This window comes from Salvelinus namaycush, chromosome 34 (genome assembly GCF_016432855.1).
Source record: "Salvelinus namaycush isolate Seneca chromosome 34, SaNama_1.0, whole genome shotgun sequence".
Classification (NCBI taxonomy): Eukaryota; Metazoa; Chordata; class Actinopteri; order Salmoniformes; family Salmonidae; genus Salvelinus; species Salvelinus namaycush.
The window spans coordinates 14,288,588-14,308,315 of record NC_052340.1 but is presented as its reverse complement, the minus strand read 5'-3'; the positions used below and the strand labels follow the sequence as shown (position 1 = coordinate 14,308,315).

At 40.7% G+C, this 19,728-nt stretch overlaps 3 protein-coding genes across 3 annotated transcripts; 1 reads left to right on the top strand and 2 right to left on the bottom strand.

Annotated features, from left to right (window-relative positions):
* Positions 1 to 1,570: 1,570 nt before the first annotated feature.
* LOC120028607 (succinate dehydrogenase [ubiquinone] cytochrome b small subunit B, mitochondrial-like) lies at positions 1,571 to 12,082 on the bottom strand. Its single transcript, XM_038973819.1, has 4 exons — positions 11,994 to 12,082; positions 10,905 to 11,015; positions 6,060 to 6,210; positions 1,571 to 3,171 (listed from the first exon to the last, which is right to left on the bottom strand). The coding sequence occupies exons 1-4, from the start codon at positions 12,040 to 12,042 to the stop codon at positions 3,006 to 3,008; spliced, it is 477 nt and encodes a 158-aa protein (XP_038829747.1). The 5' UTR covers positions 12,043 to 12,082; the 3' UTR covers positions 1,571 to 3,005.
* A 2,383-nt stretch (positions 12,083 to 14,465) lies between these two features.
* On the top strand, positions 14,466 to 15,229 carry LOC120028838 (mitochondrial import inner membrane translocase subunit Tim8 A-like). The gene is made up of 2 exons (XM_038974084.1): positions 14,466 to 14,666; positions 14,899 to 15,229. Exons 1-2 carry the CDS (start codon positions 14,568 to 14,570, stop codon positions 15,067 to 15,069), a joined length of 270 nt encoding a protein of 89 aa, XP_038830012.1. The 5' UTR covers positions 14,466 to 14,567; the 3' UTR covers positions 15,070 to 15,229.
* A 200-nt stretch (positions 15,230 to 15,429) lies between these two features.
* Positions 15,430 to 19,404, bottom strand: il4i1 (interleukin 4 induced 1). The gene is made up of 7 exons (XM_038974325.1): positions 19,347 to 19,404; positions 18,089 to 18,303; positions 17,782 to 17,894; positions 17,367 to 17,568; positions 17,149 to 17,217; positions 16,847 to 16,983; positions 15,430 to 16,742 (listed from the first exon to the last, which is right to left on the bottom strand). Exons 1-7 carry the CDS (start codon positions 19,375 to 19,377, stop codon positions 15,980 to 15,982), a joined length of 1,530 nt encoding a protein of 509 aa, XP_038830253.1. The 5' UTR covers positions 19,378 to 19,404; the 3' UTR covers positions 15,430 to 15,979.
* Positions 19,405 to 19,728: the final 324 nt, after the last annotated feature.

Here is a 19,728-nt window from a genome sequence, read left to right as displayed (position 1 = left end):
AAAATTTACATAGCTGGCCATATATGGATGTTACTTTTTACTTTATGGGTTGGTTATGTAGGCTTCTTCTAACCCAGGTTAGAATCTAACCCATCCCTTTATTACATGTGATATAAATTATATTGAAGATTACATTTGATCATAAGTCCAAAATTGGATGTAGCAACTACATTGCTTGGACTGTAGCCTACAAAAGTCTATACCTGCTCTTTTTCCCCGCGATCCATCAAACATATTTGGTGTGTTATCATAGTGGTCTCTGACTTGTGGTCAGACTCGCTCAATTGGAACAAATTTACATTTGCACATTTTTTCAAGCCTGATTTGAATGTCATTGATAAGTGTCAAAGATTTATTTCGCAAACATCCTTTCTGAATTTAAAAGTAATCCTCCAGTTTTTCCAAAAGTATCTGATTACACTATTTTTGCTGGTGATTTTACGGATTACAGTTACCGTTTCTGTAATCCGTTACTCCCCAACCCTGTACAGAGATTAGGCTCCTGCATATCACAACCCCATACACCGGGGAAGATCATGTGACATTCATGACAAAAGTACTTTTGTACGCATACTGCTGCAAGACATACAGCATTTCCCTTTGTTGAATGCATATCTTGTTTTGTTTTCTGGTTTCTAGATGATTGCCGGTTCAATATCCAATTCTATAGAAACAATGACATGCCCAGAGGAAGGGCTGTTACTCTCTCTGACTGTGTCATCACCTTTTAAGCAAACTTATATGGTGTGCTGTAAGAATTGGAACCAAAAAGGAGTTTCTGCCAAACCACTGGTAAGCATATACAGACATTTGCATTAATTTTGAAATGAACAGTGCTTACATCTACGTTACATGTAATGTATGGCCTTATTGTCCAGCTGAACACCCCAGAAAGCAACAAACACACATTGAAACGTCTCTTTAGCCTTTGGGTTGAGTTCAGCAGTTCAAGAAAAAAACATCTGTGTTCCCCTTATGAGACAAGACCATTTCACAGTTTCTCCCAATTGAACACGACCCAGGTGTGATTATTACTGTACCTTCATACCAGCTGTTTGCACAAACACACTTCACACTGACAAGACAAAAGGTAACCAAAAAACCCTTCCCTATTTTCCCCCAGGAGCAATCTTTGCCTGTGCTCTTCATGGAACAACTAACTGCAGATTTCAGTCAGGCCGGGTACGTGCTACTTGAGCTTTGAGGCTGGACCAGATGCAGAGCTCATGAAGTTAGTCCTCAGGGAGGTGCCCGAGTGTTTATGGATTTACAAAATCCTGGAATATGACAGTTTATGGTACTTTTGTTAAACCACTGAACTCATCAGCAGTGCATATAGCATAGAAAGTAATTTTTACAATGAGGGACCATTTGTGTTAATGCTTAAATACCCATTCAAGTATTAAAAGAGCTTAGTCATTATCAACAGTTGAGTTTAATGATTACACTAATATCTGCAGTGCACACGTCATTCAACTGACAAATGTTAATAATCCATCAGAATACGGACAGACACATTCTACATGTGTGTAGTTTACCATCCACTCAATACATAAACAGAAATCTGTAATCTTGTCAAACACAATCCATAATATCCATTTTATTCTTTAGAGGTTTAAGGTGCATTCTTCCCAAAGCTAATTTGTGCGTTACAATCTGACCGAACGGATTGGTGATATGTATAAATCAACGAGACCTAATAAAGACAAAACAGTTGAATTTCCAAAGCCATTTAAGCTTTCAGACATGTGTAGTAGTAGGACAAAGACCTTCATGTTTCTTGGCTGTTTAACTAGGACAACTCCTACTTGTTTCAGCCGACACTCCCAACAGTACAAAATAAAACGATGCCATTTTGACCAAGTGCATGCACTCATGACTTAACTTCATATTTGATGCCAGCTGTACTTGACTGGTTGACGCTTAGCAGCTGTTCATACATACAAATGATCTGATAAATGGAAAATTTAATTCCTGCCAACAGGCACAGCTGTGTAAGTAAATTATGCACATTACTATAAAACCAGGATATTGTCATTTGACTGACAACAAACAGGGTTGGTACAAGTGGAAGCGCAATGGTGTACAGATCAGTATGGCTACTTTTCTACATGCTCAACCTGGGATGTGCTCAGTGAGGTGAAATGTTTAGAACGTTGCAGTTAGAAATGTCATGAATAGAGCTGCGGCGATGCCCAATTCTGCATGACAAATCATACGTTCTACAAAATGCATATCTGAACGTTTTATAACATCACACCCCTTCTGAACAGACCCTTAATGTCCAGAACAGTATGGCTACGTGGTTTAAATACTGCTAGTGGTCACACCCATTTGCTCTTGTCAATCAAATCAGACTAAATATGTGGCACTAAGCTGACTGCAATGGTCTTGAAGGGCACTAGCTGGTATTTACAGATTGGTGACAGACACAAAACAGAATGCAATGTCTACATAATAAATTAATTTAGTACAGAAGAGATGAAGTAATTTGCCATAGTAGATCTGAAATTAAGGACATATGTAAATCACTGGATACTTCCTCATAAGCATTACACAAAGTGTTTGGAATATAGCAGTTTGATAACAGGAGTGAACTCAGTGAGAGGAAGCTAGAAATACATTGAATAAACCTGACAATTCCCTATTCTATCTACAAAACGCATTTCTATCGACGCGTTCTGTAAAATTGCACCCTCTAACAGGCCCCAGGTAGAAGTTAACCGTATAACATTTCACTAAACAGCAGCATACATGTTACAGTATGCATGTTTGATTGGGGTCAGAAGGACAACTTATATTTAGTTTAGTCCACATCATAAATCAACAGGAGCAGATCATTAACAGGCCTGTTGAAGCACAACAAACCTCAACATGAATTACAACACTTGTGAAATGATATATTTATAGAAATGTACATAATCCCTTGAATGTTTAAAATCATACCAGAACAAGATGGCCGATGTCCCAGTGCCCACGCACCCCCATCCCAAACCTCAGTCCATTCATTTGCTCCATAATAGGGCCACCGCTTTGCAAATGCCTACATCGTTGTAGTTGAAGTAGCAGAGACCGGCAAAGGTGACAGTCGACAACAGGAAGAGGCCTGCGTTGGCCATCTTGATCTTCGGTTCTCCATGAACGTAGTCCGTTAAGACTTGTCCAAGCCCCCTGGGGAGATAAGACAATACAAGAAATGTATGAGACTGCTTAGAACCATAATATTACTGAATAGCCAGTGATTTAGTGCTAAAAAAGGCTAAGTAACACTCCCTATTACATTTTTGGTAAACAAGGGCAAAATTAAAGTGGCTAATCATTTAACCATTGTTCTCAAATGTTTTGGGGCACTGAACAAATTCCAGGTCTGAGCGCAAACTTGAAAGTTGTGAAAATTCTGTGCAACTTTCAGCATGTGTGTACTGTGAACACTGAGGCTGTACCCACTTTAAAGTTACAGTTAAGTGGCCAAGTAGGCTACTTGATCGTAATGTGGGCCTATCAGAGTGGCATACCATCAAAAACAATGTAGAAAATGCATCCCATAACATTTTAACATTGAAATATGTTCTACCCTTCAGCCTACAGTAGCAGCCAATGTGTAGTGTGCAATGTAGGCCTACATTCCATGAGACTTTTGGTTGAAAAAAAAAAACGCATGGCTTGACATGAACCTGTTTATCCACTTGTCCTTTAAAATGTTGTTTGATGCAAGAAACCACATTTCAATAAAATGCATTATTCCCATACCATTATTACAGAGAAGCAGACAAATTATGCTAGCCTCTCTCGCTTTGATCTCAAAACATGCGCCCCTACTCATGACCTCTCTTGCTGTAAACACAGTCCAGATATGGCAATGGGCTATTTGCATATAGGTCTACTGCAGCTCTAATTGTTTATGCAGCACCGGGCTGAGTAGAGCGTGTCAATAGTATAGAATCCTACTTTGATGCATTCTGCCTAAAACAATCTTTTGCATAGTTCATTTTGTTTCGGTGTGTTGCATTGAAAGTGGCTAATATTGCATTGATTTGATCACAATTGCCACAGTAAAAGAAACGTTGATAGCGTTAACAGGGAGAAAATTAGAACAGTGGTTGAGTCAAAATGCATGCTGAGATCTAGCGATTAGATTTAAAAAATAACAGGACTCAACGCGTAAGCCTATGCAACTTTAACCAATTAGGTTAGTGCAGCAAGCTATAGGCCAAATACATTATCACTGCATATTGGCATTGCCAATGCATTGTTGTTCGGGACATTTAAAAAAATTAAAAAAAGTAATAGATCTGTTGATGTATTGCAGAGTGCAGCTAATTTTCTTTTAATTTTACTCGGCTGATGGTGCCTGCATCTGCTGGTCAGTCTCAGCGGACTGAGGGTCCACCTCAACATCCCTCCGCTCTCCACTGACCAAAGGAACACAGCCTTCCAGCTGATGGCAAAAATCGAGTCGCACCGCATTATTTCTGCCTCATTGACAAATTCATGTTGTTACTTCTATGAAGAGAAAGTTAAATATTCCTTCATTATAAAAAAAGACCTAAGCTGCTAGTAGTAACACAAGCCTATAGATCTACTTTCCTACTGATTCATTACTGCTGCAGTGCTTGTTGTAGCACTGAGTGGAAATAGGAAGAACACGCAAAGTGTTGTCTCGATGGAGCAGCACAGCTTAGAGGGAATTATTGGCGTTAACCCTCCTACGCCACTTGTCATAGCCATCCTGACAGGACACAGTCCTGACTTCATTGGCTTCCCCGGGGTAATGTTTGGGAGAGGGAATTGGACAAATGCATCATTTGGATGGCTGAAGACTCACCAGAGAACACACCAACAGCTCAAGGCACCATCATGTGATCTTAGTTAAGTTATTCTTTGTTTAGACTACAGGGTGGGGTGTCTTGTCCTGTTTATGTAGCCCATGTGAAATGGCTAGCTAGTTAGCAGTGCGACCTAGTAGCGTTCAATCAATGACGACGCTCAGACCTAGAAGTAGTCGTTTCCTTTGCTCTGCAAGGGCTGCGGCTTTTGTGGAGCGACAGGTAACGAGGCTTTGTGGGTGACTGTTGTTGATGTGTTCGGAGGGTCCCTGGTTCGAGCCCAGGTTGGGGTAAGGAGAGGGACAGAAGTAATACCATTACATTGAGAACAAACAGAACTGTAAGCATTAAGGGATAAGGAATGGTGAGATATGTAAATAAGATTGGCTTAGCAGTGGCCTTGGAGGACAGAGCTTCGTAGGCGTGCTCATAGTGTTCCTCAGTTAACTGGACAATGGTGGTATTTGATGACTCTAGCTCAAATAGCTGCACTCACACAGCCTTAGCCAGTAAGGCAAAGTTAAATGGTACTGATCTCCTGGAACATATGTGGAGCGCGGTTTTAAAAATGGCTGCATACTTCACAAAAGTAGCACACATGGAAAAGCCATGGTGTATTACACATGACCAGCATTCTTAAGCGTCATCTTGATGTTCAAAAAAATATATATGAGCGTTTCAACTCCTCAGTGACAAGTTTGACAATTAGCTGGTTTTCATTAGAGGGACATGCCTTGAGGATATCCAAGTACCCAAAACTAAAACCTAAGGGGTATTAACACCACACATGACTAGGATTTGTGCTTTAAACCTGCCACTTTCATTTAGTCAGTGGTCTAGCAATGGCATAGTGCCCCAGGGCGACATTAAGCCCAACTCTTCAAAAATCAAAAAGCTCTCGTAAATGAAAGCTAAATAAATGCTAAGAACAAAACTGTTTTTGCATGAGCAGAAATGTAGTGGACATAGACTTGATTGGTTATCCCAACCACTTGCCTACTCTATTCACTATTGTCCTCCATAAAAGCTTCCGACTGTAGTCACAACAAGTACATTTCAAGCTGAAAAACTATGGTCTGAGCTTATTCGGGAACATGTGCAACAATTTTGTCCGGAAATTATAGTTTTATTGGAAATATGAAAGGAAAAACATTTAACCAGAATAAGGAAGAGAGACAGCTGGCCAGTGCCCTTTAAACCAATTAACATTTTTAGAGGGGAAACTTGTCTTACCAGTGGCCATGCAGGGTGAGAGCAGCAGCCAGTGAGTAGTCAATAGCAGGTCCAGGGAAGTAGTAGGCAGCAGGCCCCATCGCCAGCAGCAGTACGCTCACCACACGCTCTCCTGTCCAATGCAGGGAGGCAGCTTTGGACACAGAGCCGGCTGCAAAAGGGCAAATAACAAAACATTAAATCATACATCCACATGCAGAACTAACCTATTGTGGAGGGAGGGGGATAATCATTTAAACAAGGACTCATTATTGAGGGGCGGCAGGTAGCCTAGTGGTTAGAGCGTTGGGCTAGTAACCGAAAGGTTGCTGGATTGAATCCCCGAGCCGACAAGATAAAAATCTGCCGTTCTGCCGCTGAACAAGGCAGGAAAAGTCAGATGTATAGTAGGCCATGTTTTTAGCACATAGAAACAATTAGGTTTGTCTGTTAGCCTACAGATGTTTTTGCATTTAACAATTGTCCCAGTCAGTTGAAGTTCATATCTTTGAGGTTATATTATACACACCAGCAGAGATTGCAGAGGGGAGGATGGCTCATAATAAATAGGCGGAACGGAGCAAATGGAATCAAACACATGGAAACCATGTGATGCATTTGATACCATTCCACTGATTCCGCTCCAGCCATTACCACGAGCCCGTCCTCCTCAATTAAGGTGCCACCAACCACCTGTGGCCAGCTGTTGCTTAGGTTCTCAAGTTTCACTAGATATCACAGTTCAAACATCATGCAGTGTTGGCTAACCTAAATAATGGATGTTATTGTACTAAAACACCATATAGTCCTCCTCAAACAGAGTGCCGTGACCCACTAACCTTTTTCACCGGTCAGTGAACCTGTTGAAAATGTCACTGGCCTGCCACTTGGGGAACTAATTACGTACCAACTAGTGATGCACGATATATCGGTGAACAAATTGGAATCGTCCAATATTAGCTAAAAATGCCAACATCGACATCAGCACGATGTCTAGTTTAACTCCGATGTGCAAAACTGACGTGCATACCTATAACGTAGGTACATTACGTAATGACGCCATGTAAAAATGTTGCGCTATACAAATCAAACTTTGTATTCGGGCGCATGTGACAACAAGTGTAGACCTTACTGTGAAATGCTTACTTACAAGCCCTTAACTCTTCTTGAACTGCACTGTTGATTAAGAAAATATTGACCAAATAAACTAAAGTATATAGAGGGGGTACCGGAGTCAGTGTGCAGGGGTACATGTTAGTTGTGGTCATTTGTACTAGAGGTCGACCAATTAAACAGCATGGCCGACTAATTAGGGCCGATTTCAATATTTCATAACAATCGGTAATTGGCCTTTTTGGATGCCGATTATGGCCGATTACATTGCAATCCACGAGGAAACTGCGTGGTAGGCTGACCACTTGTTACGAGTGCAGCGTCAAAAGGACCTTGTGGCTGCAAGGAGCCAATTTAAGTTGCTAGCTAGCATTGATTGTTTTTTTTATAAGATAAGTTTACTCTTCACATAATCACTAGTTAACCTAGTAATATCATCAACCATGTGTAGTTAACTAGCTTGTCCTGCGTTGCATATAATCAATGCGGTGCCTGTTAATTTATCATTGAACCAGAACCTACTTCGCCAAACGGGTGATGATTTAACAAAAGCGCAATCTTTGCACAAATGTACCTAACCATAAACATCAATGCCTTTCTTAAAATCAATACAAAGTATATATTTTTTAAACCTGCATATTTAGTTCAAAGAAATTCATGTTAGCAGGCAATATTAACTAGGGAATTTGTCACTTCTCTTGCGTTCAGTGCAAGCAGTCAGGGTATATGCAACAGTTTGGGCCCCCTGGCGAACTGTGAACTCATTTGCCAGAATTTACACAATTATGACATAACATTGAAGGTTGTGTAATGTAACAGCAATATTTAGACTTATGGATGCCACCCGTTCGATAAAATACGGAATGGTTCCGTATTTCACTGAAAGAATAAATGTTTTGTTTTCGAAATGGTAGTTTCCGGATTTGACCGTATTAATGACCATTGGCTCATATGTGTTTTATTATAATTAAGTCTATGATTTGATAGAGCAGTCTGACTGAGCAGTGGTAGGCAGCAGCAGGCGCGTAAGTGACTATGCATAGATAAACAGAGAGTAGCAGCAGTGTACAAAACAAATGGGGGGGGGGGGGGTCAATGAAATAATCCGGTGGCCATTTGATTAATTGTTCAGTCTTATGGCTTGGGGGTAGAAGCTGTTAAGGAGCCTTTTGGTCCTAGACTTGGCTCCGGTACTGCTCGACGTGCAATAGCAGAGAAAGGTTTATGACTTGGGTGACTGTCAATTTGACAATTTTATGGGCTTTCCTCTGACACCGCCTATGATATAGGTCCTGGATTGCAGGAAGCTTGGCCCCAGTGATGTACTGGGCCGTACGCACTACCCTCTGTAGCGCCTTACGGTCAGATGCCGAGCAGCTGCCATACCAGGCGGTGATGCAACCGGTCAGGATGTTCTAAATGGTGCAGCTGTATAACTTTGAGGATCTGGGGACCCATGCCAAATCTTCTCAGTCCCCTGAGGGGTAAAAGGTTTTGTCGTACCCTTTTCACGACAGTCTTGGTGTGTTTGGACCATGATAGTTCATTGGTGATGTGGACATCAAGGAAATTGAAACTCTCGACCCGCTCCACTACAGCCCCGTTGCTGTGAATGGTGGCGTGTTCAGCCCTCCTTTTCCTGTAGTCCACGATAATCTCCTTTGTCTTGCTCACGTTGAGGGAGAGGTTGTTGTCCTGGCACCACACTGCCAGGTCTCTGACCTCCCTATCAGCTGTCTCATCGTTGTTGGTGATCAGGCCTACCACTGTTGTTGTCGGCAAACTTAATGGTGTTGGAGTCGTTTGGCAACGCAGTTGTGGTTAAACAGGGAGTACAGGAGGGGACTAAGTACACACCCCTGAGGGGCCCCAGTGTTGAGGATCAGTGTGGCAGATGTGTTGTTGCCTACCCTTACCACCTGGGGGAGGCCCGTCGGGAGGTCCAGGATCCAGTTGCAGTGTTAAGTCCCAGGGTCCTTAGCTTAGTGATGAGCTTCATGGGCACTATGGTGTTGAACACTGAGCTGTAGTCAATGAACAGCATTCTCACATAGGTGTTCCTTTTATCCAGGTGGGAAAGGGCAGTGTGATTGAGGTTGGGGCGGTATGCAAGTTGGACTGGGCCTAGGGTATCCGGGTGGATGCTGTTGTGAGACAGCTACGGGGCAGTAATCATTTAGGCAGGTTACCTTCGCTTCCTTGGGCACAGGGACTATGGTGGTCTGCTTGAAACATGTAGGTATTACAGACTCGGTCAGGGAGAGGTTGAAAATGTCAGTGAAGACACTTGCCAGTTGGTCCGCACATGCTTTGAGTACACACCCTGGTAATCCATCTGGCCCCGTGGCCTTGTGAATGTTGACCTGTTTAAAGGTCTTGCTCACATAGGCTACCGAGAGCGTTATCACACAGTCATCCAGAACAGCCGGTGCTCCCGTGCATGCTTCCGTTGTCTCGCTGAAAGCTTTCCTAACCTAACCCACAATGTCTGCTGTGTGGACCGAGCAGTCATTTGAAAGAGTAAGAACATTTCAGCGAGACAACTCAAAGGCAAAATCCATTAACGCCAAGACAACGGTATTCATTGCCCATGACAATCAACCGTTCTCTGTTGTCGGGTGATGTTGGCTTTCGCTGACTGGTCGAGCACCGGTACACACTAACAAGTGCGCTATTTTTCAGATGTTGCCCTACCGGAGCTACACAGTATTAGCGTCACGACTGACATTTGGACCAGCGATATCAGCCCCATGAGCATGCTGAGTCTGACAGCACAGTGGGTCGCCGTGGATTTCGTGCTGAGGAAAATACTGAGAACATGTTTGAAACTTGAACACACTAGCTAGCTCCATTCGAACAACTGACTTGAGAAATAAGCTCCTGACGCAGTCAGTATTTTCCTCAGCACGAAAGTATTTCAGTATTTTCCTCAGCACGAAAGTGAAACGTAAGTGAAAGAAATAGGTTTTGATTATGTTTTACTGGTAATGGGGACATACGTAAATGCCAACAAAAAAACGTTTTGGTCAGTGTAACCTTTATTTAACTAGGCAAGTCAGTTATGAACAAATTCGTATTTACAATGATGGTCTACCTGGCCAAACCCGGACGACGTTGGGCCATTTGTGTGCCGCCCTATGGGACTCCCAATCAAGGCCAGATGTGATACAGCCTGGATTCGAACCAAGGACTATAGTGACGCCTCTTGCACTGAGATGCAGTGCCTTAGACCACTGCGTCCATATGTTAACTATTTAACCGTACTAGAATGCTTAAAAGGTCGCTAAAATGTTAAATATCGGTATCGTTTTTTTGGGCAAGTAAAATATTGGATATCGGTCAAAAATGTTATATCGGTGCATCACTAGTACCAACCACACAAACAACATGCCAGTGGGGACATCACTAACCGGCTCCCTGACAAATAACTTAACCCCCCCTCTCGCAAATCCTTCTTACATGATACAATTCAGTGTACAAGAGAAAGCAAGAAAATACTTCAATCCCCGTAGGTGTAGGGCTGTAGGCTCTAATCATAATATAGGCCTACCACTCACTTTACATAACATGTAGCCTAACCTGGACATTGATTACTTTAAGGAGTCATAAAAATCCCCAAAACATACAATGGCCACAGTGTTCTGGTAAGACTGGTATTCATCTTAGGCAACACATATAGCCCATGTTTAATCTTTGAGTGCTACAGGCAAACTGTAGGCTATCAGCAAAACTCTTATCGTGGGAACAACAAACCACGGAGAGATGAGGATCCATGAATCCTAGCCGTCAACAGGTAGGACCGGTCTTGGTCCTTTTGCTGTGTGACCAAGTGTCGTGCGAGCAGAGAGCTGCGATAAAACTGAACTGTAGGGAGAAGACAAATCAGTGTCATGAACTATATGGAAATATTTAAACTAAATCACAATATTTACTGTTCAATTATAAGTAGGCTATAAAATAAGACAAAGCAACAAAAAACAATATGGCTTAGGCTATAATGTAATGTCAATCGTTCACACATGGCTCAGTTACAAAATGTGAATATTATTTCACATAGACTCATCCTCTGATTTATAAGGCCTTTCTTCCCTCAAACTGTAAGGAGTATCATGAATAAACCATTCCATGTGTTTTGTGGTTGTCGGCAATCAGGGGTAGCCTATCTGGTTTATATGTTTTTTAGGGTAACTTGTTGGTGTGCATCTTGTGTCTTGGTAGTTGTTTAAAGTAATAGATCTACAACTAGCAGTCACATAAGGTAATGGCAACTATTCGAGGAACTGAAGCATAGGCAGCCAAAGACATAGGAGTAGGGATGAATTGTACTCATGCCACAGTATGTGGGATTGATAGGGGATAGAATAGCCTAAAATGTATATAGAATATTTTTTAAAAGTGATAGATTATGTTTTGTTGGCCTTAGTTGCTACCAAGCATGAGGCCTAAAACTGATGAAGTGTTTAGAATCGAGGTTGGTCATTTTAGCTGCTTCAGGCTAAGGTTACTTTACGAGATCCGTAAACGGATCTGATTCAATGCAGAGTGAAGCTGGCTATTGAAGTCAGTGACAGCTCGCGCAGTAAGCCTGGCGGTTAAGAGCGTTGTGCAAGTAACCAAAAGATCACTGGTTCGAATCCCCAAGCCGACTAGGTGAAGTCACTATGAACTTGAAAAAGTCGTTGCTTTGCTCATCCATCAGCTAACATTAGTTGGCTAGCTACTAGCAAATTACGATATGTATGTACAACATTACTTTGGATAAAAACTGAAATTATCAAGAACAACGATATGAAATACACACAATTGTGGAATTAACACAAAGTTACATACAAAAACACCTACGTTTGACACCTCTGTGGCAGACCGAACTTATCCTGACGATGGCCGCCATGACGATTACCCAACCAAGGTCACACACATCTTACCCGGATGTAGTTGCTGTTTTGTCACTGCTGACCAAGAGTTTTTAAGCACTGGGTGATAGTCGACTGCGGATGCTTCTTCGTCTTCTTTGCATATGCCACATAAACTGCATTTTAATCCAATCAATTATGCAATGTTTGCTTGATCTTGGTTTAATAGGCTTTTTCCAATAAATGTATAAGAAACATATACATTTTTAACAAACTTTATGGACAATGTTGATCTGCAAAAAGAGAAGACTGCACATTGCAATATGTTGACCACAAGGTCTGCATCTGGTCCCAGACATTGACAACTCCTGTAGAAAGTCTGCATTCAAGTAAGATGATAAACACTTATACTACCTGAGGATAATACTAAACATGACTCCGAAATACATTTTGAATTCTGGATTTAATAAATAAGAACTAGGCTAAATCCTGTTTACCAGACTACATCCCCGGGCAGTACTAATAATGAATTAAGGTTTTAAAACATTTGCAATGGTCAATCTTAAAGGGGCAATCCTTATTTGAAACAGCAACAAAGCTAAATCCCTGCCACTGTTTCGGTAAAAACCTTAGGGATGGGGCTAGAGACATTAACCACTCTCAAATTCATAGACAGAGCTATGGTTGCAAGGACTGACCATCCATGATATCAAAGGTATAGTTCAAATTATGTTTTGAGGCTCATATTTTGGGTTCTGATGGGGTACAACAGTTGAACTAAGCTCAATAGGCACTTATAAATTATATTCTTTAACAAAAATCTATGGATATACCACCGTACATCATTAATTTATAAATCCAAAAATGGATATAGCAACTGCAGATTACCCCTTAAATCTGAATAGATAGCAGTGATTATATTAAAGGGATGGTTCACCCAAATTACACAATGACATATTGGTTTCCTTACCCTTTAAGCAGTCTATGGATAAAGTACGACAGCAATCAATGCTTTGGTTTTGTTTACCTGGCCACTGTTTCAATAAAAAATAAAAAAGCATTTGTGGCACAAATCCAATGCAAGTCAATCGTACCTATTTTTGCATTTCCGTACTTCATATCAAAATCATCTACAAGTAACTTAATTGAGTTACACCAGAGGTTCCCAAACTTTTTATTGTCCCGCAACCCTTCAAACATTCAACCTCCAGCTGCGTACTCCCTCTAGCACCAAGGTCAGCGCACTCTCAAATGTTGTTTTTTGCCATCACTGTAAGCCTGCCACACACACACCATACACAATCCATTTTGAAATACTTTAGGTTGGTGCGCAAAAATACTGTGGTGTGAATACTTAAGTAAAATTACTTTAAAGTACTACTTAAGTTGTTTTTTTGGCATATCTGTACTTTACTATTTATATTTTAGAAAATGTTTACTTTTACTTCACTACAATCCTAAAGGAAATAATGTACTTTTTACTCCATACATTTTCCCTGACACCCAAAAAGTACTTAGCAAAACAGGAAAATGGTCCAATTCACGCACCTATCAAGAGAACATCCCTGGTCATCCCTGCTGCCTCCGATCTGGCGGACTAACTAAACACACATGCTTCATTTGTAAAATGAGGTCTGAGTGTTGAAGTGTGCACCTGGCTTTCCTTAAATAAATAGAAAAGAAAATAGTGCCATCTGGTTTGCTTAATATAAGGAATTTTATACTTAAGTATATTTAAAACCAAATACTTTTAGAATTTTACTCAAGTAGTATTTTACTGGGTAACTTTCACTTTTACTTGAGTCATTTTCTATTAAGGTATCTCTACTTTTACTCAAGTATGACAATTGGGTACTTTTTCCACCACTGTGAAAATGCTATTATACTATAGGTACCATTGACATGCATTGGATATGTGCCTCAAATGCCATACCATGTCCATATACTGCTTACAGGGTAAGGAAACCAATATGTAATTTGGGAGAACTATCCCCTTAACATAATCTATCCATTAGATTGTTTTAAAGATGCAATATGCAGAAACCACTCCACCATTTCCTCAAAAATGTGAATTGTTTGCCTCATTTCAGTTTATGTGACAAAACAAGCAACCATAGTGTAGAAGTATAGTATCATCTAAACCACTGTGAAATATATTGTATTTTCAGCAATTTGAAGCTGGTATACAAAACCAAAAGTAAAAGATGCCTAAACAAAACATTAGAAGGGGAAGCATAGAAATATCGCACAAAGAACAGATCTACCACTTCTTAGAATTGATTTCAACGAGAATGACAGATCTTTAACTCACAATTATATGTGAATTTGGTCAAGTCGCCCGAAAGGTTACATATCGTGGCTTTTAAAAAATGGGTTGGCCTTACTTAAATGAAATGCTGAACATTGAAATTATTGGAGAGTCAGGACTCGTGTGTTAGTCAATTATCTTGGTAACGGAGCAAACTACAACAAACCACTGAGCAAAAAACGCACGAGCCTACAGAGGTCATTCTCAGCTCTACTGGTTGAATTAACCCGACTGTAACCAATCCCTGTTACTGCAATGGACGGCTTTGATTTAAATTCGTCAGAAAAGGCTGATGCTTCAGAACTCCAAAGGATGATCGCAATTGAACAACAGAAAGCGCAGTTTCAGGCCCAGGTAGGTAGTTTAGCTACACACAGCAGCAGCTATGCTACGGAGTTAGCTAACGCTAGCTACGTTAACTGTATTTTGAACTGTATCCTGCATTTGTTATTTATTACACCCATCAAACGTGTTCTCAGAATGGACAAACCGAATTCCGAGTATTTTACGAAATCATACATTTCTGTTTTGAGACCTCCATACGGAAATTGACTTAACGTTAGCTGATTCATTGCTTCTTTTGAAGGTGCATAACTTCACAGATGTCTGCTGGGACAAGTGCATGGAGGGGAGCCCGAGTTCAAAACTGGATTCACGGACAGAGACTTGCCTCGTGAACTGTGTTGACCGCTTCATTGACACTACCTTGTCTATAACCAACCGGTTCACGCAGATGGTGCAGAAGGGTGCCCATTGATGGGAGCTAGACTATGGGAAATAGACACTGTTTTATTTTGTAAAAGAACTGTGTATTATGTTTTCCTTTATGTCTCGAGACCCTAACACCATTGCCTAATATGCTGAGTATGATATGCCACAGTACAATTATTAAAGAGGTAGGCCTAAATTGGACATGATATAGAATCACAAAGTATTTGGTTGCAATACGGCTTTATTATCAAATCAAATCAAGTTTATTTTATATAGCCCTTCGTACATCAACTAATATCTCGAAGTGCTGTACAGAAACCCAGCCTAAAACCCCAAACAGCAAGCAATGCAGGTGTAGAAGCACGGTGGCTAGGAAAAACTCCCTAGAAAGGCCAAAACCTAGGAAGAAACCTAGAGAGGAACCAGGCTATGAGGGGTGGCCAGTCCTCTTCTGGCTGTGCCGGGTGGAGATGTATACTATAAAATATATATATTTTTTAAAGTAGGCCCAAGAACTACACCGTGCTGCTCATTACATCTATGTAACATATGTGTGACATCATCATTTGACATAGTTTTTTTTCCTACAATACTTTAGTATGTGTAACAAAATTGCCATTTTAAAACAGTACACACAAAAAAAACAGGTTAGAAAGGGAAAAAGGTATGAACAATATGCCCTGAAGAGTACTTGTAAATAGGTCAGTAAACATGTTCAGTTCTGTTTCATTTCATCAACACTCATCTCATCATGTTGTGCCATTCATATTGAGTAAAGCAGAACACATGTATACTAGCGAATGCATCATCAGACAGTACTAAAAAATGTTACAAAAATGTGTTGTTTTTGGTTTGGCCATCGAATTTCGTCATTTCGTTTGTCAACATTCAACCTTTAATCATGGCTTCTCAAGCTATTCAAAATACAATCGATGTCCCCAGGCCCCAGATGTCTATCATGCCAGGTTACTGATGTTCCTGGCTGCCCTTAGTGCAGATTTCATGGCAGTCTCGATCCAAGCGTGAGGTAGGGCAGTGTGCTCCCCAGCAAAGTGGACTCTGCTCTCATTCCTGAACAGGTCTGAGGCGTAGTCCGTCTGCTGGTAAGGTGTGTAAATGGCAAAAGCCCCCAGGCTGAAGGGATCCAGCCCCCACTTCTTCACTAACCCTCCAGTGCAGAGAGGACGTATAACCTCCCCATGGATCTTTACTAGGTCATCCAGCACCAAAGCCTTCAGCTCATCCTCGCTCACCCCCTGGAACAGAGTGGAGTCATCGGAACAGGTGTAGGATGCCAGGAGAGCCCCCCCAGCCGTGCCTGGGAAGCTGTGGCTAGGGTAGTAGATGAAACGAGAGGGGAGATCCGTGATGCTCTTCCCCCCTTTGATGCCCTCCTTTTCCCAGAATCTCTCGCTGAAGCTGAGGACCACCTTGGTGGAGCTGGCGTAGTGCACGGACCGCAGGGCCTCCATCTTCTGGGGTGACAGCGGGGGTTGGAAGTCCATGAAGAGGGTGGCCTTTGCTGTAGCTGTCACCAGGGCATAGTCTACTGTAAGGTTGGTCAGGGAGGATGGATTGCGCCAGTCCTGGTAGGATAGGGTCACGTTGCTGCTGGTTTGACTGATGAGTCGGACCTTGGAGTTGAGAAGGATGGTGCTGTTGAGGGCCTGGTAAAATGCCCTTGGTAAATGGTCAAACCCATCAGTGATCTCGTAATAGCTGAAAAACAGAGAACATTCCACTACTTTAATACACTACTTAACAAACACTAGATGTAGGGCGGGGTGTCTAATTTGGTTATATGTGCATAGTGCTGTTCTTACACAGTGTTGTCGTTAATATCTGACTGAATATACAGCATCTCAGTAAGTGATGCGTAGAAGAGGCTGTTCTCATTCAGGATATCTCCAATCATGCGCAGGGCACCACGACTCAGGTTCCCCTCCTTCACTAGATACTCCTATCAGAAATCAACACTTATTAAAATTGCTGAATAAAGATGTATAAAAACATATTCATTCCATTTTTAGGAAGGAAAGTGGCAAAGTGCATACCAATTTAGCCTATAACAATAATCCTGCATCTTGTCTGATGGTTACCTATAAGCAACCAAGTGTTTTCTTACCTTGACTGAGTACGAGTCATATTTTCTCAACATGGCCTTGCAGCCAGCTGTCTTGATATCATCCCTTATCTACAACAAATAATTTGTCAAACGTATTTGTTATAACTGTGTTATGTGACACATACTGTACCTGTATATAAAATAACATTTAACATTACACAGTGTTCCACCACAGGAGTCTAATGCTGTGTTTGGAGCCCCCCTCCCTTTGCACACACCTTCCACAGGGCCAAGTCGAAGAGATGACCAGCCGATTTTCCCCTTTCCTTGTCAGTCAAGGGATAGTTCAGCACGTCTGGGTTCTCTTTAACCGTATATGTTTTCTGCAGCAACCCGTTCACATGGTAATATGTGTTGATGTCATCCTGGATAAATGGATTCAGTCCAAGGCCCATTTTTAATGCAAATGATAAAAGAATTCTGTTGAATTAAAAATGCCATAGTTAACTTTGTTTTGATGGTTAAAGTAAACACCTGCTATCATTCTTATGCAAATCTATAGGATATGCACCTGTATCAGATCATGATTCATTTGAGATAGGATGCTTGACCTCTTTTCAACAATAACATATGAAGATAGGGAATAAGAGATCGCTACCTATTTCATGTGGTAGGACAATAGGCCTAACTCACTTGTGAAAGCTAGGGATCCTCATAGCACCCAGTTCTGCATACCATCCCTCTCTTCTATTTCTGTAGGTCTCAACCCGTCCTCCAATTCGACCACTTGCCTCTATTAAAGTCACCTTGTCCAAAAAAACAAAATATACCAGTTTCCCCCTTTTACGCTGTAGGCCTATTATTATTAGTCATAACCATATAATTAGAATACTGACACTAAAATAATTTCTGAGTATGTCAATCATACGTAAATTAGCATATGTCAATGTTATTCATTGTGTTGACATTGATACAGTAAATGTTATGAAAGATACTGTACCTTGTGCCCTGCGTCCTCCAGAAACTTTGCTGCAGTCAGTCCAGCAATACCACCACCGATGATGGCAATATGATGAGGTGTCTTTGTGAAGGGAAGACCTCTGTTCACAATTTCAAGGAGTTCGGCATAGTCTGAATCTTGCAGGCAGTCAAAAAGAGGATCTTCAATGTATCCATTGACACTGAAAACTATGACCACAACTATAACGACAGGAACTGGAAAAGAAATAAGTAATTGTTTAATAGGCCTCCAGGCTTCAAATATAAGAAACATGTAAAAAATGATTTTTTTTTAAGGGCTACAGATATATGTTTTTAAAGTATATGCAATATACATTAATGGCATGCTATTCTTGTTTTCACCCCAAAATCACACAACTAGATCTAGAATGACTTTTAGAATGTTCCTGAACAACATCCCCTTTTCTACTTCCCAATAAGTTGTTGGAATTCAACAAAAAGTTTTTCCGAAAGTAATTTATTGTATTTGGATTGCCACATAAGCAGTGGTGTAAAGTACTTAAGTTAAAAGACTTTCAAGTACTACTTAAGTAGTTTTTTTTGGTATCTGTACTTTATTTTTACTATTTATATCTTTTGACAACTTTTACTTTTACTCCACTACATTCCTAAAGAAAATAATGTACTTTCTACTCCATACATTTACCCTGACACCCAAAAGTACTAGTTACATTTTGAATGCTTAGCAGGACAGGAAAATTGTCCAAATCAGGAAAAATCTCTGGTCAACCCTACTGCATCTGATATGGCGTGACTCACTAAACACAAATGCTTTGTTTGTAAATTATGTCTGAGTGATAGAGTGTGCCCCTGGCTATCTGTGCATTAAAAAATAAAAATAAAAAATCGTGCCGTCTGGTTTGATTAACATAAGTTATTTGAAATTATTTATACTTTTACTTTTAATAATTAAGCATATTTAAAACCAAATACTTTCAGACTTTTACTCAAGTAGTATTTTACTGGGTGACGTTCACTTTTACTTGAGTCCTTTTCTATTAAGGTATCTTTACTTTTACTCAAGTATGAAAATTGGGTACTTTTTCCACCACTGCCCATAAGGTGAAGCACTACTTGTTATTCTGACAGTAGTCCCAATGTATTTCTGGACTCCCTGAAACAATGAATTTTTACAAATTCTTCAAATAAACAAAAATATAGGCTATAAACTTTAATCACAAGTCAATTTGTCATTATAACTAAGCTAAAGTCAGATGAAGAAAAAGGAAAGTACTTACAATATTTGCACAACGCCACATAGGGTATCATCTTGACTCCTAAGCCCAGAGTCCTTGCCTTCCCTTTTCTAGTGATGCTGACGCCCACCGGAGAAATAGAAACCTAAAGCGAAACGTGGAGGCAAGTACTGTAGCTTAGATAATGTGATTGACTTTGTTTTACTAAATTCAATTAATATTATGAATGTTATATAACATTGAAAGTCCCCCCTCCCCAAAACCCACCAAAATATAGTTACACATTTGTTTTCGTTGCGAATTAAATTAAGAACATTAATTTGCGAATCATGCACAACGACTTACCTTTAGACACCTATTCATTTATGTATAAATCATTAGACCTACACCATTAAACTGAGATACAGGTAGGCTACCTTCATGG

Bases quoted from the DNA above. Each gene is read 5' to 3' on its own strand.
- LOC120028607 (XM_038973819.1), bottom strand. From the start codon at position 12,042: ATGGCGGCCATCGTCAGGATAAGTTCGGTCTGCCACAGAGGTGTCAAA. The intron at 6,211-10,904 runs GTTTGTTGTTCC...GCCCTTTTGCAG, and splicing joins TGGATCCTCATCTCTCCGTG to CCGGCTCTGTGTCCAAAGCT. The intron at 3,172-6,059 runs GTAAGACAAGTT...TTATCTCCCCAG, and splicing joins CTCACCCTGCATGGCCACTG to GGGGCTTGGACAAGTCTTAA.
- LOC120028838 (XM_038974084.1), top strand. From the start codon at position 14,568: ATGGACGGCTTTGATTTAAATTCGTCAGAAAAGGCTGATGCTTCAGAA. The intron at 14,667-14,898 runs GTAGGTAGTTTA...CTTCTTTTGAAG, and splicing joins AAGCGCAGTTTCAGGCCCAG to GTGCATAACTTCACAGATGT.
- il4i1 (XM_038974325.1), bottom strand. From the start codon at position 19,377: ATGATACCCTATGTGGCGTTGTGCAAATATT. The intron at 17,895-18,088 runs GTACAGTATCTT...TTTTTGGACAAG, and splicing joins TGGAGGACGCAGGGCACAAG to GTGACTTTAATAGAGGCAAG. The intron at 17,569-17,781 runs GTGAGTTAGGCC...TTAATTCAACAG, and splicing joins AGGATCCCTAGCTTTCACAA to AATTCTTTTATCATTTGCAT.